At 68.3% G+C, this 10,719-nt stretch overlaps 1 protein-coding gene across 1 annotated transcript; it reads left to right on the top strand.

The window, feature by feature from the left end:
- The first annotated feature begins 2,460 nt into the window (after positions 1–2,460).
- Positions 2,461–4,854, top strand: METRN (meteorin, glial cell differentiation regulator). Its single transcript, XM_075164901.1, has 4 exons — positions 2,461–2,546; positions 3,592–4,013; positions 4,181–4,240; positions 4,538–4,854. Exons 1-4 carry the CDS (start codon positions 2,461–2,463, stop codon positions 4,852–4,854), a joined length of 885 nt encoding a protein of 294 aa, XP_075021002.1.
- Positions 4,855–10,719: the final 5,865 nt, after the last annotated feature.

Raw genomic sequence — 10,719 nt, 5'->3', positions numbered from 1 at the left:
GCTGGCCGGAGCGGGGCCGGCGGAGGGAGCCCGGAGCGGCCCCGGGACCCGCTGCAGGGGCCGGCGGCTTCCCCTGCGCCCCTGCCCGGGCAGCTCCCAGCCCCATGGGGGTCACCCTCCCTGCGGCAGCCGGGGACAAGGGGGGCACGGCCAGGGGACCCGGTGGGGATGCTGGGCACGGCCGGGGGACACGGCCACCACCCGGAGCTCCCAGGCACGGCTGGCAGCCCGGGGAGGCGGCTTTTCGGCCGGTAAATGTTCTGCCCCATTGGCTGGCCCAGTTGGATGAGCGAACTGGTGGGTACTGGGGGGGCCTTGCCCCGGTCCCAGGTCAGCCCCAGCTCCAGTGGCTGCTCTGAAGGGGGTCCTAGCCCCCCTGATGGCCATGCCCTGAAGGCAGGGGTGCCGCTGGCCCAGTGGCCATGTGGAGGGAAGTCAGGGCTGGCCATGGTGATCTGGTCCAGCTGGTGCCAAGGTTTGTCCTAAAACACACGGTTAAGGTGGGTCGGGGTGCTGCACGCCCCAGCTCTGCCAGGGGCCGGGGTGCTGGCTCGCCCCAGGGTGCTGGGGTGGGGTTAGGGCAGGCTCATGGCCGTGTGCCCGTGGGGACGGGGACACCAGGCTCCATCCTGCAAACGGCCACATCCCACCTCCCCGCACCCTGGGATGTCCCAAGGGAAAGTCCCCTGAGGGTGCTGAGCACCCCACCGGGCCGAGGATCAGCTTCAGTGGGGTGAGGTCCCTGCCTGGGGACACCAGCGCCTGGTGGCTCTGGTGCCATCCCACCTCTGGTGCCACTCCACCTCTGGTGCCCCCCCACCTCTGGTGCCACCTCTCCTCTGCAGCCACCTCGCCTCTGGGGACCTGGCGGAGGCTGTTTGTGGGGTCCCTGGCTGGATCCCATGCCAAGCTCTGAGCCCCACGGCGGTGCAGGACCCAGTCCCAGGATCACGTCCCCCCGTGCAGGGTGTCACCGTGACCCGCCTTGGCGCACACAGCCAGACCCTCGAGCCCAGCCACCCTCCGGCAAACCCCGCACAGCTGTGCCAGCGGACAGAGACCCCCCCCACCCTGACACCCCCACCCTGACACCCCAACACCCCGACACCCCCACCCCGACTGGCTCCACCTTAACTCGCAGCCCCTCCGGCCCCTCATTTTCCACGGATTCCAGCAGCTTGACTTCTTTCAGCATCATTTCATGGCCGGAGGGCTGCGAATCCCCCTCTCCCCCGCCTGCCCCCCCCTCGGCCCCCTCCCCTGCCCCCCTTCCCCTCTTTCTTTCCTCCATCCAAATTTACAATCCCTCATTTCCATTCCGCTCCACCCTCTCGCCGGAGACTTTGTTCCCTGCCTGTATCATCCCATCCCAATTGTTCGGTGTTTATTTCAAACATTTTGGCGGGCTGTCACTGGATGGAAACTTAATTAATTGTGGGGTTTGTGGTGCTGGCACAATAGCGGCTGAAGGGGGGGGGGGGATATAAAACCCTGAGGGGCAGGTTTGGAGGGGGGGAAGTGGGGGTTCGGATGTGCGTCACCCCTGTGCCAGGCCCACCGCCACACGCCTCTGCTTCCCCCAGTTAAGAGGGTGCCCCCGTGGGGAGGGGGTGCTGCCGGGGGGGTGTCGTTTATATGGAGACTGGGGTGTATGTAACTCTTGGGGTACACGGTTCTGGGGGGGGTGTAGCCTGGGGTGTACATAGCTTGGGGTGTACATAGTTTGGGGTGTATATAGCCTGGGGTGTGCACACCTTGGAGTGTGCATAGCTTGGGGTGTATATAGCATGGGGTGTGCATAGCTTGGGGTGTATGTCGCGTGGGGTGTGCATAGGTTGGGGTGTATCTAACCTGGGGTGTGTATAGCCTGGGGTGTGCGCAGCTTGGGGCGTGCACAGCTTGGGGTGTATATAACCTGGGGTGCATATAGCTTGGGGTGCCTGCAGCCTGGGGTGCCTGTAGCCTGGGGTGTGCATAACTCGGGGTGTGCACAGCTCGGGGTGCCTGTAGCCCCGGGTGTGCATAGCCATGGGTGTGCATAGCCCGGGGTGGGCATGGTTTGGGTGTGCCCAGTGCAGGGTGCACACAACCAGGGGTGCCGGTAGCCCGGGGTGTGCCCAGCCGGGGGTGCAAACAACCAGGGGTGCCGGTAGCCCGGGGTGCACCCGCGGTGCCCCGGCCCTGCCCCCCGGGCTGCGGACCCCGGGTTGGGAGCGGGGGGGGCAGACCGGGGGGCTCCAGGGATGCCCGGGGCGGGCGCTGCCGGTGCCCCCGGCGGGGAGGGGGGAGTGAGGGGAGTAGGGGGGGCCGGCCCCGCCCCGCCGCCGCCATTGGCGGAAAGTTTGGGGCGCGGCGCGGGGTGGCGGCCCCGCTCCCCCCCCCGGTGCGGGCAGCGGTGCGGGCAGGGCCGGGCAGGGCCGGGCCGGGCCGGGCCGCCCCGGGGCCGCCGCGGGCGCGGCCATGTGGGCGCTGCGGGCGCTCTGCCTGGCCGGGCTGGGCGCGGCGCTCGGCGGGGCCTCGGCGGATCAGTGCTCCTGGAGGGGCAGGTAGGCACCGGCACCGGCACCGACACCGGCACCGGCACCGGGGGGGTCCGGGGCGGGGGGGGGGGGGCGCACACGCGGGCCCCCGGCTCAGCATCCCCCCCGCTGCCCGCCTCGCAGCCCCCCCCCGGGGAGCTCGCGCCGCACCGGCGGAGCAGGCGGGTCTGCCCCCGTCCCGGGAGGGGCTGCCACCACCTCCGGCATCCGTGGGGCAGAATCACGGGTGGGATGCTGGGACCTGCGCCTGCCTCAGTTTCCCCACTCCGAGGGATGCTGGTCCCCGGGGTGCTGGGGCCGCAGGGCTCTCCGCCTCTCCGGGAGCCCCTTCCCCGAGCTCCCCCACCCGTGAAACGGAGCTCCGTGGCCGGCGGGCCCCGAGCTCCTCAGCCAGGACCCGAAACGCCGCTGGCCGCGGTGGGGAAGGCGCCGAGATCTGGAACAAAGAGCCCGGGCCCGCCAGGAGAGGGGCTGCCGCAAGCCCCACGCGGGGGGCGTGGGGGGCCACGGGGACCACGCAGCCACGAGCAGCGTGGCCGAGACAAAGCAACCCCACGGTCACCTCCACTCCCTCCAGCCTGGCTTTCCCGCGTGTCCCCCCCTGCTAAAAATGCAGCGGGCACCGTTTACACGCGAGCCCGAATCCCGCGAGAGTGTGTGTGGGGAGGCGTGTAACCCCCCAGCACCCACTGGGGATCCCCCAAAGCGGGGGGAGGCAGGGGAACAGGCGACCCCGGGGCCGTGGGTACCCTGGCTGGGGTGGCTTGGGAGCCGACCCCAGATTCGAGGGGGGCTGTGCCGCCGCAGCCCCCACCTGAGCACCCCCGGGAGGGTGCCGGGAAACACGAGCACCCCCCAAACGGTGCACTAGCACCCCAAGTCCGAGGCATGGAGGGTTTGGGGCTATTCCTCCCCGTGTTCACCCCGCATGTCTCCGCAGAGGTGCTGCTCGGGAGTGCTGGGGTGCTGCCGTGCCGGGGGGGGTCCACGGGCTGGGGGGGTCCCCGTCACCCGGGGGGTCCCGACTGACGGGGGCTGCTGTGCCTCGCAGCGGGCTGTCGCAGGAGGCGGGCAGCGTGGAGCAGCTCTCCCTGCACTGCGCCGAGGGCTCGCTGGAATGGCTGTACCCCACGGGGGCCCTTCACCTCCGCCTGGCCCCCCGCCTGCCCCCCGCCACCGCCTCCGCCAAGGGCAGGAGTCCCCAGCACATCACCGCCTGCGTCAAACCCACCGGCACCTTCCGGGGGGCTCAGCTCTACCTGGAGAGGGAGGGGGTGCTGGAGCTGCTGCTGCCGGAGGCCCCCCGGCCCCGCGTCCGCTGTTTCAGCTGGCTGCCCCGGGAGAAGGTGGCTCTCTTCCTGCAGGCCACCCCGCACCGCGACATCAGCCGCCGCATCGCCGCCTTCCGCTACGAGCTGCGGGGGGACTGGCTGGCCCGCCCGGCGCTGCCCGCCGCCAGCCTCACCGGAGAAGGTGAGTGCCGAGCGTCCCGGGTCAGCCTGCCTCAGTTTCCCTGGGGCGGCCGCTGCCTCCCTTGCCGGGGCGTCCCCGGTCTGCGGATCCAGGGTGGTCCCCCCAAGGCCGGTCACCGGGAGCCACTGCGGTGACGGGTGGTGACGGGCTGTGCTTGGCCGTTGCAGGGGCGTGCCGGCCGTGCAACGACACCGAGATCCTGATGGCCATTTGCACTAGTGACTTTGGTGAGTGCAGTCCCCCCCAGGTGCTGGGGGGGTCCTGGGGCTCCGGGAAAGGGAAGGAAATGGAAACTGGGGGGGCAATGGCTCCCAGGAGCCCTGGCGTCACCTTCCCGGGCTGGCCTGGCTTGGGCTGCGGCCATCAGTGCCCCAGAGGATGCTGCGGGATGGGGATGGGGACAGGGATGGGGACAGGGACAGGGATGAGGATGAGGATGGGGAGGGGGATGGGACAGGAATGGGGACAGGGACGGGGACAGGGACACGGACACGCTGACACCCCTCCCTGCCTTTCCCCCGCAGTGATCCGTGGCAGCATCCGGAGCGTCTCCAATGATGCGGAGCTGCAGGAATCCGTCATCGGGGTGAGCGCCGCCCGCATCCACCGCCAAAAATTCCCCCTCTTCCAAGCGGGGGGGCGGCCAGGGCGGCCGGTGGGCAGCATCCGCACCCCGCTGCGCTGTGGGGTCAAGCCGGGCCCCGGCACCTTCCTTTTCACGGGGTGGCTGCATTTTGGCGAAGCCTGGCTGAGCTGCGCGCCCCGCTATAGGGACTTCCAGCGCATCTACGAGGGGGCGCGGCGCATGCGCCAGAACCCCTGCGAGTTCCCCGTGGACTGAGCAGCGCGGGGGGGAGGAACCCAGCCCTGCGGGTGCTGGGGGGCTGGGGTCCCGCAGGCAGCGAGAGCAGCCCCGGGGGGACGCAGGGGCGGCGTGCCAGCAGGGACGGTGCCCGGAGGGAGCGCGGTGCTTCGGTCCTCACCACGCAGCCAGGCTCCGGCAGCGCTCGTCGCCATGCTGGGGGGGTCCCGGGGAAATCCTGCTGGAAGGGAAGGGATTTTCCCAGGGCGCGCTTGCCCGTGGTCCCCAGGGACCTGCCTGGGTGAGGGGTGCAGCGGCATGGGGCAATGGGTTGGGGGCTCCCTGGGGACCGGGGTGCTGCGGGCTCGGGATGCTGCATGCTCAGGGGATGCTGCGGGCTCGGGGTCACTGCGGGCTCGGGGACGCTGCATGCTCAGGGGATGCTGCGGGCTCGGGGATGCTGTGGGGCACGGTGGGTCCAGCACGATGTGGCAGCCGTCCCCCGCCCCGGGAGGGCTCGGTGGTGGGTGGTCGTGGCCGTGGGTGGCTGTGGTGGCAGGGCCGGGGACACGGTGGGCACGGTGGGGCGCGGAGGTGGATTTGCAATGTTGGGGGTGGAAGGGGGAGCGGGGCGGCGGTGAGCCTTGCCCTGGCCCTGCCGGCAACGCGGGGCACGGGCAGGAGCCGCGGGACGGATGCCGAGGAAGAGGAGCGAGGCCGAAAGGAACAAGGGGATGGCAAGGCGGGAGGAAGGCTGGCGCGGGGAGCAGAGCTGTCCCCGGCAAGGCCGGGGCAGGACCAAAGCGCCGATGCAGGAAGGTGCTGCGGGAGCGGGGAGAGGTCGGGCCGTGCCACCCGTCACCGCCAGCCCGGGGCCGTGGCCTCGCGGCGGCTGCCGGGTCCCGCCATGCCGGTTCGCCGGCGGTGGGGCATGCCGTGCCGGCCGGGGGGGGGAATTTTGATCGTGGGGGTGGGGGGCATCGTATGTGCACTAAAGTTATAATGATACCAAATTTGTGACTTTTTTTTATAAACTAAGCTGTATTTGTAGCGTGTGCCTCTCCTTTTTTTAAAAAGCTGAGCGGGACGTTCACCAACCGGTGCCGCGGGTGAGTGCCGGTGCCGGTGTGTGCCACGGCGTGAAGCTCTGCCTCCCCCGGCACCAGCACCAACTGGGGGGCTGGAAACAGCCCTGCCACGTATAATCTATATAGAGAGAGATGTATTGGTATTCCTAAATGCTGCGTCCCTGGTGTTCCCCGGGGCGGGTCAGTTTGGGGCTCCTCTCCTCGGGAGAGGGTGCTGGGGGCCGCGTGGCCCCATGCCGGGTGGGTGACCCCGCCGGCCGAGCCGCTGTCAGGGCCCATTCTCGTCAGAGCCGCCGGCCACAAGGCTTCATTGTGCCCGGCCGCGCGGCGCCGGCTTCCCAGCCCTGCCCGCTCCCACCGCGCCGCTGCCCCCCCGCCACGGGGGCTCCAGCCCCCAGCCTCCGGCTCCGCTCCCCCGGGCTGCCCAGGCATCCCCAGAGGGTGGCAAGGGGGACGAGAGCCCCCAGCCGGGGATGGGGCAGGGGACACCTGGCCGGGGTTAGGGCATGGGACCCCCAGCCGGGGATGGGGCACAGGACCCCCAGCCAGGGACTTTTCCTCCCCATCAGTGAAGGCCACAGGGGCTCAGCGCTGGAAAAACTCAGCCCCCCCCCCAGCGCCCCCGAGCCCCCCAACCCCCCCGAGCCAGGGTCATGGCACACGTCAGCTTGTGCTTCAATGCCTTTTCAATATTATTTCAATAACACCTTTTCAAATTCCACCAGCCAGGCTGAACCACCGGGTATTTGGTGTCTCCGCTGACCGTAACACACTTTTACTTGCCAAGAAACCATTTCCAAAGAGCGCTGGGGGCTGCGGGGTTTGATTAAAAATATATATATATATATGTGTCTATAAATGATCTGGTTGTGATAAGATCCTGCCTGCGAGCTGGCGGCTGCAAGCCTGCCCGGTGGGTTCAATACACCCCACGCGTCTTCCCTTGAGAAGAGTTCGATGCTTTTTTTATGCTTCACTGCCAAAGGGCTGGTGCCCATTTCGGGGGCCAGGCTGGGCTCAAGGGCAGGATCCGGCCCTGGGGGAGGCGGGATGCTCCACGCCAGGGTCTCAAAATCCCCCCGGATTTTGGCGGCGGGCAGGAGCCGAGCAAGGCAGGGGGAAGGGGGAAGGAGTGGGAAACCCAGCGGAGGAGGAAAAATGAGGCTGGAAAAGCAATAAATGAGGTGCGAAGGGAATCGCGCTGCCCACGGCATCCTCCGTACGCCCCGGGATAGAGCACGGCTGCTCCGACCCCGCCGCAATCCAGCGCATTCCTCTCGGCTAAATTATGGCATTTAATGCGCTGAGCATCCGGCGGTTTTCTGTCCAGCAGCAGAATCTCTTGTTTTTCTTCAAATCTGTTTATTTGGCCAAACCAGCTCATTCTGCTGGGGCGGAAAGGGCTGTTATCCTGCTCGTTCCCTGCTGCAGAGGTTTTGGAGGTGTTTTCGGTGCCCTCTGCTCCGTGTGAGGTTGGGTCGGCCGCCCTCGCTTCCCGTGGCTGCCGGCTCCCGCAGCGGCTGGGCTGCGGCCAGGGCACAAACGCTTCCTACGGGAGAGTCCCACGGGGGGACCAGGCAGCCGGTGCCTCAGTTTCCCCACTGCAGGATGGGGATAATGGCCCTTCCCTGCTGCTCGGGGATGTTGTGGCACCGGGCAGCATCCCGTGTACTCGGCATCCCCATCTCCCCAGGACTGGTCATCCGAGCATCTCCCCTAAAAGCAGAGTCCAGCCCCGGCCAAGCCAAATTCCTGCCTCTTGGCACGGAGGGTAAAAAAACCACGAGACAAACTCCATATTTCCTCCGCAGGATGGAAACCGCAGCGGGAGGCGGCGCGGGAGGGGGGAGAGCGGGCTGGGGGCTGGCGGCGGGTGGGGGGGCTGCTTTGGGCAGACCAGATGGGAGCTGGGGGCTCTGGAGGGGCAGCCAGAGCCCAGCTGGACTCGGAGAGAGGGGTGGCGGTGGCGAAGGGCTGCGGTGGCACCCTGCGAGCCCAGGGAAGGGTCCCAGCTGCGGGCATCGCGATGCCCACCTGGCACGGCTGTCTGCAGCATCCTCGGGGACGGTCCAGCTCGACCCACTCCAAACCCCCCCCCACCCCCCCCACCCGCCCCCCCGCGGGTGGTTTTGGGGACGCCTTGGAGAGCAGCGCCCCAAAACCAGCTGCCCCGGTGGCAACGTGCCCAGGGAGGTGCCCGGGGGTCCTGGTCCCTGGACCCAGGCGTCTGGGGGGGGGACGACGACACCCTCCAGGGACCGCGGAGCCCTTCGGTGACGCTGCCGATGGGTGTCCACCCTGGGACGACAAAACGCAGAGCGGTGGGACTGACGGGGCGTCCCCCGGTCCCTGTCCCCATCCCCGTCGCACAAAGGGAGCCGCCGTTTCCCGCCATTCCCCCACCCCAGCCCTTCTCCCCCCTCTCCTGCCCCCTTCGCCCTCCTCCTTCCCGGCCGCCGGATAAAAGCCCGATCAGCGTGAATCGCGGGGCACAAAGGGGAGGCACAAAGGCGGCCGGCCCCGCTCAGCCCTCCCCGCGGCCCCCAGCCCCGAGCAGGGACCCACAGGCCTTGCGTCCACCCCGGGGATGGCCGGGCAGCCTGCCTGCCCTGCCTGCCCTGCCTGCCCTGCCTGCCCTGCCCACAGCGCCCTGGGGCCCAGGAGCTGGCGTGGAGCAGGGGGATGCCCCTGGGACCAGGGGCTGCCCCACAGGGTCAGAATGATGTCCCTGGTGTTAGGGGGTGCCCTATAGGGTCAGGATGAGGCCCCTGGGGTTGGGAGATACCCTATAGGGTCAGGATGAGGCCCCTGGGGTTCGGAGATACCCCATAGGGTTGGATGATGCCCCGGGCACCAGGGGATGCCCCATAAGGTCAGGATGAGGCCCCTGGGGTTAGGGGATGCCCCATAGGGTTGAATGATGCTCCTGGCACCGGGGGATGCCCCATAAGGTCAGGATGAGGCCCCTGGGGTTAGGGGATGCCCTATAGGATCAGAATGAAGCCCCTGGGGTTCGGAGATACCCCATAGGGTTGGATGATGCCCCGGGCACCAGGGGATGCCCCATAAGGTCAGGATGAGGCCTCCAGGGTTCGGAGATGCCCCATAGGGTTGAATGATGCTCCTGGCACCGGGGGATGCCCCATAAGGTCAGGATGAGGCCCCTGGGGTTTGGAGATGCCCCACAGGGCTGGGGGATGCCCCATGAGGCCAGGATGAGGCCCCTGGGGTTGGGAGGTACCCCCTAGGGTTGGGTGACGCCCCGGGCCGGGGGATGCCCAGCAGGAGGTGGGATGGGGCAGTTTGGGTGTCTGCGTGGGGCAGCAGAGGAGGGGCCGGGGGGGCAGGACAGAGTGAGCTCTGCCCCACGGCGAGAGGAGAGCTGAGAGCCTGGTGACCCCGAGGACACCGACACCCCCCAACCCTGCCACCCCTTGGGGAGCTGCACCCCAAAGCCTTGGGATAAGGGGGCTGCTCTGAGCCCCCCTTCTTTGGCTGGGCCAAGACCGATCCGGCATCGTCCCTGTGCCGCACAGGGATGCTCGGGGCCGGGGCAGGACCCTGGCCCGCAGCGGGGCCCCCGCGGCCCCTTGTCCCGGCTCTCCCCGGTCCAACGCGCCTGCGCCCGGCGGGCCGGGCTGCCGACAGCTGGCGGGAAGGAGCTTTCCCAGCGCATAGCGACAAATTCCTGGCGGTCAGGGCTGCTTTGCAGCCGCCGCGGCCTCGGCGGGGGGAGCTGCCCTGGAAAGAGGCAGATTAAAAGCTCTTTGGCTCCGGCGGCGCATCCCAACTGGTCCCCTCGCATGGCCACCTGCTCGGCCCGGCACCCCGGGATGCTGCCGGACACCCCGGGGCTGGGGCAGAAGGGGATGCTGCCATCCCCCCCTACCAAATCCCGGGGAACCAGCGAGGAGGGCTCAGCCCTGCCTGGGAACTGCTTCATTAATTAATTTGCTCTGCAGCATCGCGGGAGGCCTTGGGCTGCCCCAGGGACCGGCTCATCCCTAGGGACCATCCTCCTCCTCTGCAGCAGCCCCTCGGCCCCCCTCTTCCCCCAGCTCCAATTTCCCCTGATTTTCTGCTCACTCGCAGCCTTAACCGGCTCCACCTGCCAGCGAGCACCAGAAAATCGGAGCAATCCCCGTGGCCCCCAGTTTGGCCGCAGCCGCGCTGGGTCCTTTGGCGGGGAGGGGAAAGAGCCCTGGGCAATATTTCTGGGCTATACGTGGTGTGTAGGGACGGCTTTTCCTCCCTAGTGGACCCCCCGTCACTGCTCCTGCGTTTAACGGGGTCTGGTTAAGCACCCCGAGCTGCACGCTTTGGTTTGAGGGTAGAGCACACGTGTGCATGCGTGTGGGTGCGTGTGCGTGCGTCTGCATCCTCATTCCAAGGGCAGAATATTTGGTTCCCACAAATAAAGGCGAGATTGGAGCAGAAACATGTGCTCGCCTTTGGCAGCTCCTCCCTTGGCTGCTGCCTGCGTTGGCTTGTTGGGAAATGGGGGTCTCCGGGTGGGCTGGTGCTGGGGCTGCCGGCTGTGCCGCCCCCGGGGCCGGGAAGTTGGGAAGCCCGCTCCCCAGTCCTGCTCCCCGCACCCCTAAGCCGTTCCCAGGCTGGGGCTGCCCACAGGGTTTCCCCCTCCACCCGCAATCAGGCGTGGGCAGTCGGTGATGTCCCCAGGGACGCGACGAGGCTCGTTGCCCTGTGGCAAGGGCTTGGGGTGCCACTGGCCATCGCATGGACCCTGAGCTCTCAGGGGACACCCCAATACCGGGCGGGAGAGGGAGCCCCGGGGAGCCCTGCAAATATTGACCCA

Source organism: Calonectris borealis, chromosome 16 (assembly GCF_964195595.1).
Source record: "Calonectris borealis chromosome 16, bCalBor7.hap1.2, whole genome shotgun sequence".
NCBI classification, from domain to species: Eukaryota; Metazoa; Chordata; class Aves; order Procellariiformes; family Procellariidae; genus Calonectris; species Calonectris borealis.
This window is presented reverse-complemented; position numbering and strand designations above follow the sequence as displayed.